General features: G+C 46.9%; 1 protein-coding gene across 2 annotated transcripts in view; it reads right to left on the bottom strand.

The window, feature by feature from the left end:
• LOC137369197 (phosphoserine aminotransferase-like) overlaps nucleotides 1–18,938 on the bottom strand; it is a 226,988-nt gene that overhangs the window by 202,618 nt on the left and 5,432 nt on the right. For both annotated transcript variants that reach the window (XM_068029999.1, XM_068030000.1), the window contains exons 2-3: nucleotides 16,637–16,970; nucleotides 7,670–7,842 (exon numbers count right to left, since the gene is read on the bottom strand). In XM_068029999.1, coding sequence (XP_067886100.1) covers nucleotides 7,670–7,842; nucleotides 16,637–16,889 — 426 coding nt within the window. In that variant the 5' untranslated portion in view covers nucleotides 16,890–16,970. The remainder of the gene's footprint in view (nucleotides 1–7,669; nucleotides 7,843–16,636; nucleotides 16,971–18,938) is intronic.

Here is an 18,938-nt window from a genome sequence, read left to right as displayed (position 1 = left end):
TTAGTGAAAGTCAGTCACCTGGTCCAGACGGAATGCATCCTAAGTTGCTGAAAAAAGCAAAGGTCGAAATAGCAGAGGCATTGGTCACAATCTTTTAATCCTCAGTGGGTGACAAGTTTCAGACAATTCGCCCATCCGTCATCACAAAAGTTAAAGCTACTGCTGAAGGATGCCAGAGTTGTGGGTAAAGAATATGAATCCCTTGTTGAACAGATCACATCTCTATGTGACATATGTATTAAATACCGGAAGACACCACTATGCCCAGTTGCAAGTGTCCCATCAGCCTGGGAATTTAATGAAGTGGTGGATATAGATCTGAAAGTATGGGACAAGGATCAAAGTATGTTACATTTTATAGATATGGCAACTATATCCATGGTAATAAACAACAAGGACAAACGGACGATAGTGGATAAGGTTATGCAAAAGTGAGTTGGCACGGGCCTTGGAACAACAACATTTCTAACAGATAACAATTGCAAATGGTGAGTTTAGGGATATGTGTGAGAACTTAATATTGTAGGTAGGAACACTGCTGCAGAAAGTCCATTCAGCAATGGCTCGTGTGAAAGAAATCATGCGATAGTTGATGAAATGTTACACAAGATACTGACGGATCAACCAAACTGCAAGCTTGAAACAGCTCTGGCATGGTCAGTACATGAAAAAAATTCTTTACAAATGGTGGGTAGTCCATACCAATTGGTATACGGTCGTAATCCAAAATTGCCTTCCGTACTACATGACTATTCTCCAGCCCTAGAGGGAACGACTATTAGCTCTACTTTCTCCAACTACCTAAATATGCTGCATGCCAACAGGAAAACGTTTATTAAAACTGAAACATCTGAAAAAATTCAGAGCAATAAAACAGTCAGGGGAAGACTTTAGTTCTGGCGTCCTTGTTTATTATAAGATAGAAGGGCATAGGGAATGGAGAGGTCTGGGGGAAAAATTATAAGACATGACGAGAAAACTAATAATACAACATGGGAATCAGACCATAAAAGCACATTCTTCACGGACAATAGGGATGCATTATGAATTCTCACTGAGAAATTGGGAGAATGTGATGATCGTGAGGCACCTTGTACATCGCATACCCATGAATTCTGCGATTTTGAGCCAGAGGGGCAGGATCTGAGAGCTCAACAAATAGATACTGATGCACATACTGATCATGAAGAACAAGAAAAAGCAATCTCACGCAGGAATCGATTGCCTAAAGTAGGTTCCCGGGTGGTGTACCAACCAGAAGGGTCAGATAACTGGAGGGAGGCTACGACAGTTGGACGAGCAGGGAAGTCAACAGTCAAATACAAATACTGGTTAAATGTCCAAGAAGAGGGACAAGAAGTGAAGGCCACGGATTGGCAAAAGGGAGTTCAAGGATGGAGCACAAGACAACTTATCTCAAGTTCAAGTAATGATTCAGGAGGTACATCTAGGAGGAGGAAAAGATCACGTACAGTGGAAATGACCTCTAGTAGACGTTCTGATAGTAGCAGTCCAGAGAGACCTCGAGAGAGAAGAGGCTGCAGCCTGATGAGGCGACAGTGTGGCACGGACAATGCAGGGTCTTCTCGGAAAAAAGACAGAAGCAGAAGCTAGGGCGGCACAGTGGCGCAGTGGTTAGCACTGCAGCCTCACAGCTCCAGGGACCCGGGTTCGATTCTGGGCACTGCCTGTGTGGAGTTTGCAAGTTCTCCCTGTGTCTGCGTGGGTTTTCTCCGGGTGCTCCGGTTTCCTCCCACAAGCCAAAAGACTTGCAGGTTGGTAGGTAAATTGGCCATTATAAATTGTCACTAGTATAGGTAGGTGGTAGGGAAATATAGGGACAGATGGGGATGTTTGGTAGGAATATGGGATTAGTGTAGGATTAGTATAAATGGGTGGTTGCTGGTCGGCACAGACTCGGTGGGCCGAAGGGCCTGTTTCAGTGCTGTATCTCTAATCCAATCCAATCAGAACTCTCCATAATCGAGAGGTGTTTGTAGCCGCTAATAGATTAGAAGATAGTTTAGCCTCTCATCGCCCTAAGAGTTAGAAAGTTGGAAAGAATTTGGGGTATATTCAGAGGTTGCGGATAAAGGCCAACCTGCTCTATCACACAGATGGATCTGTACAGAAAAGGTCCTACCAGATGGGACCCAATAAGGCCAAGGCTAGATTGGTGGCCAGAGGTTTTGAGGAGCGCTTGGGAGATAAAAATATCAGGGTAGACTCTCTTACAGAGGGAAGGTGATTTTGAAAATCTTTCTGGCCATTTTAGCAACCTATTCTTGGAGATGCAAGTCCATAGATATCAAAGTAGCTTTCCTTCAGGGTGACCTGCTTCAGAGGTAAGTGTTTCTCCAGCCTCTGAAGGAAGCATTAGACGTAGAAGGGAAGCTCTGGAAGTTGAATAAAGGTGTTTGGGATAAATGATGCTTCCTGGATGTGGTATTTTTCGGTGAGGGCAGTTCTGTTACGGTGTTCACAACTGAAGGCAAACCCTGCAATGTTTTATTGGCATTATAATGGAAAACTTTCAGGCATCTTCATGATGCATGTGGATGATTTTTTTGTGGATGGCACTAATGATTTTGAAGAGTGTTCCTCATCGAATTAGGACAGAATTTTAAATTGGGAGTCAAGCTTCTGGGACTTTTAAATATGTGGATTTGGAGATAAAGCAGGATGAGTTAGATGTAATTTTACATCAACATTCTTACTTGGAAAATGTCAATCCCATCACAATTGGTCGGGCCAGATCGGGACAGAAAGATGCAGCTGCTTCCAAGGATGAAATGGAACAGCTGAGGAGTCTCGTCGCACAACTCAATTGGTTAGCCAAATAGACAAGGCCAGCTGCAAGAAGAGTGGTGAAGAGCACACTAACTGCTGAAACTCTTGCACTCGTTGATGCTGCTGACATGGCATTCTATTTGTCCAAGAACTTGGATGAAATGTTATATTAAAAGACAACGGACAAGCTAATAGAATGTTACATAATCGATCCCTGTGGGATAATGTACATTCTACAAAAAGCGTAAATGAAAAAAGGCTGAGGATAGACATAGCCAGTTTAAAGCAAATTTTGGAGAGGAAAGAAATCTCTAAGCTAAGGTGGGTAAATACTAGTCAGCAACTATTTGACTGTTTCACTAAGAGGAACGCCTCTATCAAAATGCTGTTGAAGGTTCTAGGGGGAGGACACCTTGCTGTGTAATGTTTGGGAATCTGAATTATTTTTGATATATGTACACATATACCTCTTGTCTGTAAATGTTTTTTTTTAAAGAAAGGGAATCTGACAATGTTGAAAATGCTGGTCTCTTCAATTAACCAGGACTGACTTCAGAGTTAATAGAAAGAGGTGATGCTCATTGCAACTCGTATTTAAGGGCTAGGTTTTTCCCCCCGTCAGGGGAGTTACTTCTGGACAGAGAGTTAGTCCAGAAGGGAAGAGTGGAAACTGGTATTTGCACTGAACTATGGATTGAGAATAAAACAGTTGTGGATCACAGACTGCCTCCTGCTTTCTGATGTTGGTGAATGGATATCTGCCAATTAAACAGTGGGTACAGGGGTAGTGTCAGAGAACTAAGGATTGCTAATGCAATACAACTATTTAAGAAAGGGGAGAAGGATAAAGCAGGAAACTACAGGCCAATCGGCCTAACATTGGTGAAGTTATTGAAAAGCACCATCAGGAGCAAAATGAAATTTCATTTTGAAAAGCATGTGTTAATCAAAGACAGTCAGCATGGATTTGTTAGACAAATCATGTCTAACGTCATTGAATTCTTTGAGGTGACAGAAGGTTGATCACGGTAGTATCGTTGATACATATTATGGACTTAAGGAAAGCATTTGACGAGGTGCCATGCAAGAGGCTTATTAAGATTGAAACCCATGGAATTAAGGGGAGAGTGGTGGCATGGATATAAAAATGGTGATGGATGTTTTTCATTGTGGAGGTAGTTTGCGGTGGTGTTCCCCATGGACCAGTTTTAGGTCCATAATGCAGCATAATAAAGTTTGCAGACGATATGAAACTTGGCAAAGTAGTAAACAGTGACAAGGATAGTTATAGCCTTCAGGATGAGAGACAGGGTGGTGAAATGGGCAGACACATAACAGATGGAGCTCAATGCAAAGAAGTGTGAAGTGATGTACATTCAGAGGATTAATATGGAAATACAGTATGCTATAAATGGCACGATTTTGAACAGGTATCAATGAGCAGAGAGACCTGTGTCCACATACATAAATCCTTAAAGATTGCACTGTTGATTAAACAGTCAATTACTGCAGTAAGGAGGGATGATATCTTAGAAGGTTCCTCTAAATGAGGCCATATGGGTGGAACATAAAAACAAAAAGGGGCAATCACTTGGCTGGGAGAGTACTACAAGCCTCCAAATAGTCAGGGACAGATAGAGGAGCAGATATGTCGGCAAATCTCAGAGAGGTGCAAAAATAATAGGGTAATAATCGTAGGGGATTTCAACTTCCCCCATATTAGATTTTGTGCAAAAGGCTTAAAGGGGGCGGAATTCTTAAAGTGCATTCAGGAGAACTTTTTCAGCCAACATGTAGAGTCCTACAAGAGAAGGGGTGGTACTGGACTTAATCCTAGGGAATGAAAACGGACAACTGGTAGAAGTGGCAGTGGGGAAGTACTTCGGGGACAGTGACCATAACTCGAAGATTTAAGGTAGTTATGGAAAAGGACATAGAGGGACTGGAAATAAAAGTACTGAATTGGGGGAAGGCAGATTTCAATATGATAAAACAGGATCTGGCCAAAGTGGACTGGGAGCAGCTTCTTGTAGGAAAGTCTATATCAGACCAGTGGGAGTCATTCAGAAAGGAAATAGGTGAGAGTTCAGGTCCAACATGTTCCCATAAAGGTGAAGAGTAGGACCAACAAGTCCAGGGAACCCTGGATGTCAAGCAATATAAAGGATTGGATAAGGGGGGGAAAAAAAGGAGGCTTATGGCAGATTCAGAGCGCTGAAAATAGCAGAGGCCCTAGAGGAGTATAGAAAGTGTAGGCGGGTACTTAAAAAAGTAATTAGGAGAGCGAACAGGGGGCATGAAAAAACACTGGCAGACAAGATAAAGGAAAATCCCAAGATGTTTTATAAGTATATTAAGGGTAAGAGGATAACCAGGGAAAAAGTGGGGCCCATTAGGGACCAAAGTGGCAATGTGTGTGTGGAGCCGGAGGACACAGGTGAGGTTTTGAATGATTATTTTTCATCTGCAGTCACTATGGAGAAGATGTAGAGATCAGGGAGGGGGATTGAGATATACTTGAACAAATTAGCATTGAAAAGAAGGAAGTATTAGTTGTTTTAGCGGGCTTAAAGGTGGATAAATCCCCACGCCCAGATGAGATGTATCCCAGGCTGCTATGTGAGGCAAGAGAGGAGATAGCAGTGGCTTTGACACAAATTTTCAAATCCTCTCTGGCCACAGGAGAGGTACCGGAGGACTGGAGGACAGCGAATGCAGTACAATTATTCAAGAAGGGTAGCAGGGATAAACCAGGTAATTATAGGCCGGTGAGTCGAACGTCAGTGGTAGGGAAACTATTGGAAAAAATGCTGAGAGATAGGATTAATCTCCATTTGGAGAGGCAGGGATAGTCAGCATGGCTTTGTCAGTAGGAGATCGTGTCTAACAAATTTGATTGAATTTTTCGAGGTGGTGACTAGATGTGCCGATGAGGATAAAGCAGTTGATGTAGTCTACATGGACTTCTGTAAGGCTTTTGATAAGATCCCGCAAGGGAGATTGATTAAGAAAGTAAGAGCCCATGGGATCCAGGGTAATTTGGCAAATTGGGTCCAAAATTGGCTTAGTGGAAGGATGCAGAGGATGATGATTGAGAGTTGTTTTTGTGAATGGAGGCTTGTGACCAGTGGTCTACTGCAGGGATCGGTGCTGGGACCCTTACTGTTTGTAGGATATATTAATGATTTAGACGTGAATATAGGAGGTATGATCAGTAAATTGGCAGATGACACAAAATTTGGTGGTGTCATAAATAGTGAGGAGCAAAGCCTTAGATTACAGGACGATATAGTTAGGCTGGTGAGATGGGCGGAGCAGTAGCAGATGGAATTTAATCCTGAAAATCCTGTGAGGTGATGCATTTTGGGGGGACTAACAAGGCAAGGGAATATACAATGGATGGTAGGACCCTAGGACATACAGAGGGACCTTGATGTACTTGTCCAAAGATCACTGAAGGCAGCAGCACAGGTAGATAAGGTGGTTAGGAAGGCACATGGGATATCTGCCTTCATTAGCCAAGGCATAGAATATAAGAGCAGGGAGGTTATGATGGAGCTGTATAAAATGCTAGTTAGGCCACAGCTGGAGTACTGTGTACAGTTCTGGTCGCCACACTATAGGAAGGATGTGATTGCACTGGAGAGGGTGCAGAGGAGATTCACCAGGATGTTGCCTGGGCTGGAACATTTCAGCTATGAAGACAGACTGATTAGACTGGGGTTGTTTTCCTTACAGCAGAAAAGGCTGAAGGGGGACCTGATTTAGGTATACAAAATTATGAGGAGCATTGATAGGAGCGATAGGAAGAAACTTTTTCCCTTTGCAGAGTCAATAACCAGGGGGCATAGATTTAAAGTAACGAGTAGGAGGTTTAGAGGGGAGTTGAGGAAAGAAATTTTCACCCAGAGGGTGGTTGGAATCTGAAACACACTGCCTTAAGGGGTGGTAGAGGCAGGAACCCTTACAACATTTAAGAAGTATTTAGATGAGCACTTGAAACGCCACAGCAGACAAGGCTTCGGGCCAAGTGTGGAAAAATGGGATTAGATTGGATGGGTGCTTGATGGTCGGTGCAGACGCGTTGGGCCGAAGGGCCTGTTTCTGTGCTCTGTGATGAGAGATTTTGATAGAATAGACAGAGAAAAATTATTACCTCTGGCGATCTGGTCAAAAACCAGAGGTCATAGATTTAAAATCATTGGCAAGAGATCTAGAGCGGGGAGGAGAATTGTTTTTTTAAGTCAAAGCTGCCGAGGTCTGGAACGAGCTGTTCCCATAAAAATACTCTGATAAAGGAACTTGCGGGGTTACAGGAAAAAATGTGGAATTACGTACGATTGTTCTTTCAAAGAGCCAGCAAAGGTACAACTGGCCAAATTTATTTATTTTTTGTTTTATTTATTTAGAGATACAGCACTGAAACAGGCCCTTCGGCCCACCGAGTCTGTGCCGACCAACAACCACCCATTTGTACTAACCCTACAGTAATCCCATATTCCCTATCACCTACCTACACTAGGGGCAATTTTCAACGGCCAATTTACCTATCACCTGCAAGTCTTTGGATGTGGGAGGAAACCGGAGCACCCAGCGAAAACCCACGCAGACACAGGGAGAACTTGCAAACTCCGCACAGGCAGTACCCAGAATCGAACCCGGGTCCCTGGAGCTGTGAGGCTGCGGTGCTAACCACTGCGCCACTGTGCTGCCCACTATGGCTTACTTCTGTGCTCCAAGTTTCTATGATTCTATGATCAAGGTGGCAGATAAATCATTTCTGTTGGGAATACTCTTAAACAGAGTGCAGCAAGTAATTAACAGATGTTAGTAGTATTTCTTCCATGGTAATGCAGCCTTGCAGTTGATTTTTACTCACCTTTGTTAATGCTATAAGATCTCTGTGCCTCAAAGGTAATCCTTGTAACTCCAAAGTTTTTACAGCACTGGAAACACTCAGGCAATCTCTGACTGACTTGCAGAGTTGAATTGTAAAGTCTTTCGACCGGATAGCTGGCATACGTTTTAAGTGCTGTTTATATCTTTCACCCCCTTTAGAAAATAAAAACAGAAAAAAATCCTAAAAACACAAATGTTTATATGCAAATTTGCCCACAACCAGTGCTGTAAATGCAATTACCTCCAGAATCCAATCCTTCCAGTCTCCTTTTACCCATCAAGTTTCCCAAGCCCTGAGATATCCATCCTCCATGAGTTAAAAATAAAAACCCTGTTAACATTCTGGCACACAGCCTCCTTAAAAGATTTCAGCGGCAGACCGCTTTCTCAGAGCCGGTTTGTCACCCATCCCCCTGAAAACTGGAAGTGGGCGAGTTGAAGGTGTGATGGGGTCAATTTTGAGATTTACTTTCTAAAAAAAAACTCTGAAACCACTCCCAAAACATCTGTCTTCAGGGGTTAATATACCCCCAATGTGTACTAAAGTGATTAATGCAATCCAACATCAGCCTAAGGACTGCTCTGGAGTCAACCAATGCACAGGAACCTCACTACAGAATAAAAGATTTGCATTCCCAACCTGATTTCCTAGGATTGGATGGGTGCATTTTGGCTTTCATGCTCATTTCATGGATTCTGTTTTTCTCCCCTTTCTATTGCTTGCTGCGAAGCCAGTCCAAAGCCTGCCCAATAATCAGCATCACAGCATCTTAGCATGGAGTGAGACCCTATTCAACAATCCGTTAGAGAAGAAAAGCTTACATTTTCCAATAAAGATTAAAATGTGGCATAATGAGTGCTTTGAATAAAACTATCCCAAAATATATTTCTAATTACATAGCTAAAAATGGAATACGGCAACAATCCAATATCAGTCACTCTTCCCTTTCCCTAAACTTCTTCAATAATCTCCCCTACTTTCCATTCTTCCTAAACTCCATTTATTCTTACTCCAATCCTGACTGAGCTCATTTCCTTTGCAACTCTATACCTAGACATCCATTGCTATTTCTTTATCCTTCTGCCCCACCTCCAATACTTCACAGCTGCTTAAGATCCCTGTCCTGGATAGTGGGGGAATTGTAGCTCAATCTTAGAGTCCAAGCTACAAGTTTAAAACTTCCCATACAGAGCACGTTGTTCATCCTCTGATCCAACCTGCTCTGTGTTTTAATAATTTAATTATTAATAATTTAATGATCTCTTTTTCAGTGACTGCAACTCTGCTCACATTTGATTTCCTAGACTTCGCTGCCATCAGGACTATACAAGTCTGCTGCTATGCTAGACTACACTATTCCTAGGCTGCTGTGACTCTGCCATTCAATCGCTTCAAAAGTAACACCGCTATCAGAATGGCTCAGTCGTAGCACCCAAGTCAGAAGGTTGTGTATTCATGTTCCACTCCAGAGTTAAAAGGCGGCACAGTGGCGCAGTGGTTAGCACCGCAGCCTCACAGCTCCAGCGACCCAGGTTCAATTCTGGGGACTGCCTGTGTGGAGTTTGCAAGTTCTCCCTGTGTCTGCGTGGGTTTCCTCCGGGTGCTCCGGTTTCCTCCCACATGCCAAAGACTTGCAGGTTGATAGGTTAATTGGCCATTATAAATTGCCCCTAGTATAGGTAGGTGGTAGGGAAATATATAGGGACAGGTGGGGATGTGTTAGGAATATGGGATTAGTGTAGGGTTAGTATAAATGGGTTGTTGATGGTCGGCACAGACTCGGTGGGCCGAAGGGCCTGTTTCAGTGCTGTATCTCTAAAAAAAAACAAAAGCCAGGTTGACACTCAAGTGCAATACTAGGGAGTAATGCATTGTTGACTTTCACTTTTCAGATGCGATGTTAAACCAACACCCTATCTCCCATCTCAGGTGGGCTTAAAAAAAAAACAATTTTCAATAAGCGAAGGGCAGTCATCAATGTCTTGGCCAATATTCATCACTCAGCCAACACCTAAAACAGATTACCTGGTCATTATCAGATTGCTGTTTATGGAACCTTGCTGTGCACAAACTGTCAGCTGTGTTTCCTACATTAGATCATTGGCCACACTTCAAAAAAAAAGTATTTCACTAGCTATAAAGTGGGTTTGGAATGTCCAGATGCAGGGAAAGGCGAAATATAAATGCAAATCTTTCAGTGTCCAACAACCCCCCCACCCTCCACAAAAGTACGGCTGACGTTGAGAACTTGAGATTGCACTCTGCCACTTCCTCCTCCCGTCCCATGGTGCACAATGCCTCGACTCTGTCCATGCAAATCAGCTTCTCATTGCAAACCTCCCCTTCCTCTCAAGTCCTTGCATGTTGCAACCCAAATCCATGCCCATCTTTCCTGCAATTCCATATTTCAATCTCTCCAATCAAATTTCTAAATCTACTATAGCACCGAAAAGACCCAAATCTACGTTACAAATTACATCTCTCTGACAATGGCATAGTTTGTCTCATCCTCAACCTCAAGATTCCATCCTATCCAATTATAACCAGAGCACATCCAGCAATGACTTTTCTTCCTGCTCCTACACCATCACCTCTGGAGCCCCCAAGGATCTACTCATGGTCCCCTCCTCTTCCTCATTTTTTTTTTTATTCGTTTGGGGAATAAGGGCATCGCTGGCAATGCCAGCATTTATTACCCATCCCTAATTGCCCTCGAGAAGGTGGTGGAGAGCTGCCTGCTCAAACTGCTGGAATCCTTGGGGTGTAGGTACACCCACAGTGCTGTTAGGAAGGGAGTTCCAGGATTCTGACCTGGTGACAGTGAAGGAACGGTGTTATAGTTCCAAGTCAGGATGGTGTGTGGCTTGAAGGGGAACTTGCAGGTGGTGTTCCCATGCAACTGCCCTTGTCCTTCGAGGTCAGGGTTGTCTAACATATGGCCCACAGCTAGAATGTGACCCGCTGAAGGTTTCCATCCAGCCTGCCAATCTGCCTGGGGCTCAGCCCTGATTGATGTACATCAGGCAGAAGCTGCAGGGAGGACCTGTGTCTGATGGGCAAAAAGGATCCCTTGTCTGTGATTCGTCATTCCCTGTGACTGACAGGGGCTGCCCAAACAGCGTTAGCACTGATTGTTGGAATGCAGGTGCAAGTGCCCTGGAATCGGCCACCCCTGCTGCTTTCGCGCGATTCAGTAAATGTCTTGAATCCTGCACAGTGGGCAGATACCTGCCTCCACTTGCTCCAACTTAAATAAAACAGGTATGATAAGTATCTGGTTGTGGGAATGGCTGCTGCAGGGAGAAGGAACACTAAGCAGGGAACAAGGGAGATACGGTGGGTGGAAATGGGGGAGTGGAGGGACAGAGAAGAGAGAGGAGAGGGGCGGGGGGGATAAAAGCGTCACAGTTATTTAATTTCGGCACAGAAGACAGACATTCAGCCCATTGAGTCCATGCCAACTCAACACAGCTATGCAGTCAATCCCATTCCCTGGCTCCATCCCCATAGCCTTGCAAGTCTGTTTCTCTCAGGTGACTATCCAACTCTCTCTTGAAGTCATTGATAGTCTCCACTTCCACCACCCTTGTGGGCAGCGAGTTCCACATCATTACCGCCCACTGTGTAAAAAAAGTGCCTCCTCATATTCCCCCTGCATCTGCTCAAAACTTTCAATGTGTGCCCTAGTCCTAGAGGTGGGAAGGGCGACAGGGGGAAAAAAAAAAGAGAGAGACAGAGCCACACAAACATAGAGCGCATGGGAGGGGGGTTGGGTGAGAGATCAAGGTGGATCTGACAAATGGCAATGCACCCAGAATACTCCGCATCGTGACATCAAGTGTGCAGGCAGAGACTGACTACTTATGCAAGCAAAAACAATGACAGGTACATCATTAAAAATCAGTTTTCAATATAGTAATGAGAAAGTTAGTCAATAAATTTAAAGCTTCACAAAAATGCACATTTGTTGTTGTTTTTCAGATAAATTTTGAATGCCTTTATCTTTCGAAATTTGCTCAGTGGCCCTCCCGTGGCCAAAGAAAAATCGTAATGCGGCCTTCAAGCCGAAAAGGGTGGACAATCCTTTTCTAGGTGGTAGAGGTCGAGAGTTTGGAAGGTGCTGCTGAAGGAGCCATGGTGAGTGGCTGCAGTGCATCTTGTAGATGGTACATACTGCTGGGTACACACTGCTGCCACTGTGCATCAGTGGTGAAGGCAGTTAATGTTGAAGTTGGTGGATGGGATGCCAATGAAGCAGGCTACTTTGTCCTGGATTCTTGAATGTTGTTGGACCTGCACCCATCCAGGCAAGTGGAAAGTATTCCATCACATTCCTGACTGGTACCTTGTAGATGGCAGACTGGCATTGGGGGAGTCAGGAGGTGAGTTACTCCTGCAGAACTCCCAGCCTCTGACCTGCTCTTGTAGTCACAGTATTTATGTGGCTGATGCAGTTCAGTTTCTGGTCAGTGGTGACCCTCAGGATGTTGTTAGTGGGAGATTCAGTGATCGCAATGCCACTGAACATCAAGGGGAGAAGCTGAGATTCTCTCGTTTGAGATGGTCAATACTTGGCACTTGTGTAGCACAAAAGCTACTTGCCACTTAGCAGCCCAAGCCTGATGTTGTCCAGGTCTTACTGCATATGGACATGGGCTGCTTCAGTATCTGAGCAGTCGCGAATGGTGAGGATTGCATAGCGAACATCCCCACTTCTGACTTTATGATGGTCATTGATGAAGCAGCTGAAGATGGTTGGGCCTAGGACACTAGCCCGAGGAACTCCTGCAGTGATGTCCTGGCACTGAGATGATTGGCCTCCAACAACCATCTTCTTTTGTGCTAGGTATGACTCCAACCAGCGGAGAGTTTTCCCCGATACCCATTGACTCTGGTTTTGCTCGGGCTCCTTGATGTCAAGGGCAGTCACTCTGACCTCACCTCGAGTTCAGATCTTTTGTCCATGATTGAACCAAGGCTGTAATGATGTCAGGAGCTGAGTGGCCCCGGCGGAACCCAAACTGAGTGTCGACAAGCAGGTTATTGCTGAGCATGTGCCGCTTGACAGCACTGTTGGCGACCCCTTCCATCGCTTTGCTGATCAGGATTAGACTGATAGGGCAGTAACAGGCCGGGTCAGATTTGTCCTGCTTTTTGTGGACAGGGCATACTTGGGCAATTTTCCACATTGCCAGGTAGATGCTAGTGCTGTAGCTGTACTGACATAGCTTGGCGAGGGTCGCAGCTAGTCCTGGAGCACAAGTCTTCAGTACTATTGACGGAATGTTGTCAGAGCCCTTAGGCTTTGCAGTATCCAGTGCCTTCAGCCATTTCTTGACATCACGTGGAGTGAATCGAATTCGCTGAAGACTGGCATCTGTGATGCTGGGGACCTCAGAAGGCAGCTGAAATGGATCAGCCACTCGGCACTTTGGGCTGAAGACAGATGCAGATGCTTCAGCCTTGTCTTTTGCACTGATATGCTGGGCTCCCCCATTGTTGAGGATGGGGATGGTTGTGGAGCCTCCTCCTCCTGTTAGTTGTTTAAATGTCCAGCACCATTCAGTACTGGATGTGGCAGGACTGCAGAGCTTAGATCTGATCCATTGGTTGTGGGATCGCTTAGCCGTTTCTATTGCATGCTGCTTCCACTGTTTGGCATGCAAGTCGCCCTGTGTTGTCGCTTCACCAGGCTGACCTCAATTTTAGGTCTACCTGGTGCTGCTTCTGGCATGCCCTCCTGCACTCTTCAGTGAGCTTGATGGTAATGTTAGAGTGGGAGATATGTTGGGAGATGAGGTTAGATTGTGGTTGAATACAAATCCGTTGCTGCCCCATAGCGCCTCATGGATGCCCAATTTTGAGTTGCTAGATCTGTTCGAAATCTATCCCAGTTAGCACGGTGGGAGTGCCACACAACACAATGGTGGGTATCCTCAATGTGAAGACAGGACTTCGTCTCCGGAAGGATTGTGCGGTTGTCACTCCTACCAATACTGTCATGGACAGATGCATCTGCGACAGGTAGATTGGTGAGGACGAGGTCAAGTAGGTTTTTCCCTCTTGTTAGTTCCCTCACCACCTGCTGAAGACCTAGTCCAGCAGTTATGTCATAGAGAAATACAGCACTGAAACAGGCCCTTCGGCCTACCAAGTCTGTGCCGACCATCAACCACCCATTTATACTAATCCTACATTAATCCCATGTCCCCTACCCCACCTTCCCTCAATTCTCCTACCACCTACCTATGCTAGGGGCAATTTACAATGGCCAATTAACGTATCAACCTGCAAGTCTTTGGCTGTAGGAGGAAACCGGAGGAATCGGCAGAAACCCACACGGTCACAGGGAGAACTTGCAAACTCCACACAGGCAGTATCCAGAACCGATCCCGGGTCACTGCAGCTGTGAGGTTGCGGTGCTAACCACTGCGCCACCCCAAGTCCTTGAGGACTCAGCCAGCTTGGTCAGCTGTGGTGCTACCGAGCCACTCTTGGTAACGGACATTGAAGTCCCCCACCCAAAGTACATTTTGTGCCCTGGCTACTTCTTCCAATTGGTGTTCAAAATGGAGAAGCAGATTCATCAGCCGAGGGGAGTGGAAGGGGGGGAGGAAAGAGTCAGTCATAATCAGCAGGAGGTTTTTTTGCCCATGTTTGACCTGATGTCATGCGACTTCATGGGGTCCGGAGTCAACGTTGAGGACTCCCAGGGCAACTCCCTCCTGACTATATACCACTGTGCCGCCACCTCTGGTGGATCTGTCCTGCCTTTGGGACAAGACATACCCAGAGATGGTGGTGATGGCGGCTGGGACATTGTCTGCAAGGTATGATTCCATGAGTATGACTAAGTCAGGCTGTTGCTTGACTAGTCTGTGGGACAGCTCTCCCAATTTTGGCACAACCCCCCGACGTCAGTAAGGAGCACTTTGCAGGGTCGACAGGGCTGGGTTTGCCATTGTCATTTCCGGTGCTTAGCATAGTCCATCCAGTTTCATTCCTCTTCTTAGACTTTGTCATGCTATGATACAACTGAGTGGCTTGCTAGGCCATTTCAGAGGGCATGTAAAAGTCAACCACATTGCTGTGGGTCTGGAGTCACATGTAGGCCAGACCAGGTAAGGACAGAAGATAATAAAACCAAAAAGTACTGGCAATACTCAACAGGTCTGGCAGCATCCGTGGAGACAGAAGCAAAATTAATGTTTCAGGTCAGTGACCGTTCAGCCATTCAGCCTAACTGGTCTATATCAGTGTTAATGCTCCACACGAACCTCCTCACACTAATTACTTGATCTTGCTATCAGCATACCATTCTTCCTTTTTCCTTCATGTACTAATCTCACTTCCCCTTAAATGCTTCTATGCTATTTGCCTTAAGTACTCCATCCGGTAGCAAGTGTCTGTTTTGTCATCCTTTATGTGGGTATGAACTTCACTCATTTCCAAACTAGTGGCACCTTTCCAGTGATCAGTGATTCTTTCAATGATCTGAATACTTCACAAATCTCATCCCCAATCTTAGCGTATAGATCAGATTTTCACCTCTCAGCACACAGTATTCATTTAGTTTAGCATTAGAGTATCAAAATAGATTTGATTTTGGAAATTTCAGCAGGCTTTTCCCAATATTTCAATACTATCTATTAATACTAAATCCAGTACCTACAAGAGAATAAACACGGCAGATTAATTTCACTATAGATAAGTGAGAGCTGGTGTACTTTGCTAAGAGGAATAAGGAGGCTACCTACTCTTTAGAAAATAAAAGTCTAAATGGGGTAGAGGAGCAAAGGGATCTAGAGGTACATATTTACAAATCATTAAAAGTAGCAATGCAGGTTAACAAATCCATTAAAAATGCAAACAAAGCACTGGGGTTCATTTCGAGACGAACAGAATTAAAAAACAGATGTTACTTTAAACTTATAGAACCTTGGTTAGACCACACTAAAGTAATATGCTCAACTCTGGTCTCCAAATTGCAAAAAGGAGAAAGAGGCACTGGAGCAGATGCAGAAAAGATTTACAAGGACGATACCAGAACTGAGAGGTTATAACTATCGGGAAAGACTGTGCAAGCTTGCGCTCTTTTCTCTAGAAAAGAGAAAGCTGAGAGATGACCTGATCGAAGTCTTCAAAATTATGAAGGGATTTGATAGGCAAGGTAAAAACATGATAGATAGGTTGAGTGGAGAAGTTAGAACTGCTTCCCTTGGAAAAGAGAAGGCTGAGAGGTGATTTGATAGAGGTATTCAAATTCATGAGGGGTCTGGACAAAGTAGATGGGGAGAAACTGTTCCCACACATGAAAGGATCAAGAATGAGAGGGCACAGATTTAAAGTATTTGGTAAGAGAAGCAAAAGTGACAATGCCGGAAAAAAATTTCACCCAACAAGTGGGGGTTAAGGTCTGGAATGCACTGCCTGAGAATGTGGTGGAGGCAGGTTCAATTGAAGCATTCAAAAGGGAATTGGACTGTTATATGAGAAGGTGGTGGTGGGGGAAATGGAACTAAGTGAATTGCTCTTTCGGAGAGCCAGAGTGATTCTGTTACCAATTGAGGGGAGTCCAAAACTAAGGGTCATATATATACAGTCACTGAAAAAAATTCAGGCGAAACTTCTTTTCCCAGAGAGTGGTTAGAATGTGGAACTTGCTACCACATGGAACAACTGAGGTGAATAGCATAGAAGCATTTAAGGGGAAGCGAGAGAAGTACATGAGGGAGAAACAAACAAAAAGGATATGTTGATAGGGCAAGATGAAGTAAGGTGGAAGAGTAGAGTAATAAACAACTGGCATATTGTGCTGAATGGCCTGTTTCTGTGCTGTATTTACTAAATAATAAGAAAAAATACAAAGTGATATTTAAGATAGAGAAAATAACCATTATTTCTCTACTCTAAAGCCAATCATTTTAAATTAGTCTGGTACTTTACCTGTTTCTCCCAGACCAGGCTGGTAGTAACTTCTAACTGCAAGGAAAGTTAAATGCTTGTTAATGCTGATAGAACTGAGAATCGGTGCCCACTCAGATGGCTTGATCCAATCACCGTTAATATCCAAAACGCCTTGATTTAAGTTTGCCTTCACAGCTTTTAATGGAACCAGGTCACGAAGAGCACACAGGTGTTCATAATGAGATTCAAAATCCACAAGCCCTCGCTGGCGCAAATGCGTTGATTCAATCATTTTATGCAAGACGATGGGAGAAGAGTGGGGGAGAAAAATTGACACTATTTCCAGCCAAGAATCTTCAAACTCTCCCAAGCACTAAAAGAAATTGATGTAAAGCAAGAGATAGGAATGTTAAAAATTCGTACCTCACTTAAGAGTACTTAACATGCAAATGATAAATTTTATTTTGAGTTCAAAAAATAGTTTTATGATAAATAAAAAGAAAAATGTTGCTAAGGTGCCCCATTCTCAAGGATCCTAGATTACTTTTCATTATTGACTAGGAAATCACCTCCAAAACGACGTCATTCTATTGCATTGGTGGAGGCGGGAAGGGGGGGAAAGAGACGGGGGGGGGGGGAAGGAGAGAGGGGGGGGGGGAAGGAGACAGACGGGGGGGGGGAAGGAGAGAGACGGGGGGGGGGAAGGAGAGAGACGGGGGGGGGGAAGGAGAGAGACGGGGGGGGGGAAGGAGAGAGACGGGGGGGGGGAAGGAGAGAGACGGGGGGGGGGAAGGAGAGAGACGGGGGGGGGGGAAGGAGAGAGACGGGGGGGGGGAAGGAGAGAGACGGGGGGGGGGGAAGGAGAGAGACGGGGGGGGGGAAGGAGAGAGACGGGGGGGGGGAAGGAGAGAGACGGGGGGGGGAAGGAGAGAGACGGGGGGGGGGAAGGAGAGAGACGGGGGGGGGGAAGGAGAGAGACGGGGGGGGGAAGGAGAGAGACGGGGGGGGGGGAAGGAGAGAGACGGGGGGGGGGGAAGGAGAGAGACGGGGGGGGGGAAGGAGAGAGACGGGGGGGGGGAAGGAGAGAGACGGGGGGGGGGAAGGAGAGAGACGGGGGGGGGAAGGAGAGAGACGGGGGGGGGGAAGGAGAGAGACGGGGGGGGGGAAGGAGAGAGACGGGGGGGGAAGGAGAGAGACGGGGGGGAAGGAGAGAGACGGGGGGGGGGAAGGAGACGGGGGGGAAGGAGAGAGACGGGGGGGGGGAAGGAGAGAGACGGGGGGGGGGAAGGAGAGAGACGGGGGGGGGGAAGGAGAGAGACGGGGGGGGGAAGGAGAGAGACGGGGGGGGGAAGGAGAGAGACGGGGGGGGGGAAGGAGAGAGACGGGGGGGGGGGAAGGAGAGAGACGGGGGGGGGGGAAGGAGAGAGACGGGGGGGGGGAAGGAGAGAGACGGGGGGGGGGAAGGAGAGAGACGGGGGGGGGAAGGAGAGAGACGGGGGGGGGAAGGAGAGAGACGGGGGGGGGAAGGAGAGAGACGGGGGGGGAAGGAGAGAGACGGGGGGGGGAAGGAGAGAGACGGGGGGGGGGAAGGAGAGAGACGGGGGGGGGGAAGGAGAGAGACGGGGGGGGGGAAGGAGAGAGACGGGGGGGGGGGGGAAGGAGAGAGACGGGGGGGGGAAGGAGAGAGACGGGGGGGGGGAAGGAGAGAGACGGGGGGGGGGAAGGAGAGAGACGGGGGGGGGGAAGGAGAGAGACGGGGGGGGGGAAGGAGAGAGACGGGGGGGGGGAAGGAGAGAGACGGGGGGGGGGAAGGAGAGAGACGGGGGGGGGAAGAGAGAGACGGGGGGGGGGAAGGAGAGAGACGGGGGGGGGGAAGGAGAGAGACGGGGGGGGGAGAGAGGAGAGAGACGGGGGGGGGGAAGGAGAGAGACGGGGGGGGGGAAGGAGAGAGACGGGGGGGGGAGAGGAGAGAGACGGGGGGGGAGGAGAGGAGAGAGACGGGGGGGGAGGAGGAGGAGAGAGACGGGGGGGGGAGGAGAGAGACGGGGGGGGGAGGAGGAGAGAGACGGGGGGGGGAGGAGGAGGAGAGAGACGGGGGGGGGAGGAGGAGGAGAGACGGGGGGGGGAGGAGGAGGAGAGAGACGGGGGGGGGAGGAGGAGGAGAGAGACGGGGGGGGGAGGAGGAGGAGAGAGACGGGGGGGGAGGAGGAGGAGAGAGACGGGGGGGGGAGGAGGAGGAGAGAGACGGGGGGGGGAGGAGGAGGAGAGGACGGGGGGGGGGAGGAGGAGCGAGAGAGACGGGGGGGGGGGAGGAGGAGGAGAGAGACGGGGGGGGAGGGGA

Source organism: Heterodontus francisci, chromosome 4 (genome assembly GCF_036365525.1).
Source record: "Heterodontus francisci isolate sHetFra1 chromosome 4, sHetFra1.hap1, whole genome shotgun sequence".
Taxonomy (NCBI): Eukaryota; Metazoa; Chordata; class Chondrichthyes; order Heterodontiformes; family Heterodontidae; genus Heterodontus; species Heterodontus francisci.
This window is presented reverse-complemented; position numbering and strand designations above follow the sequence as displayed.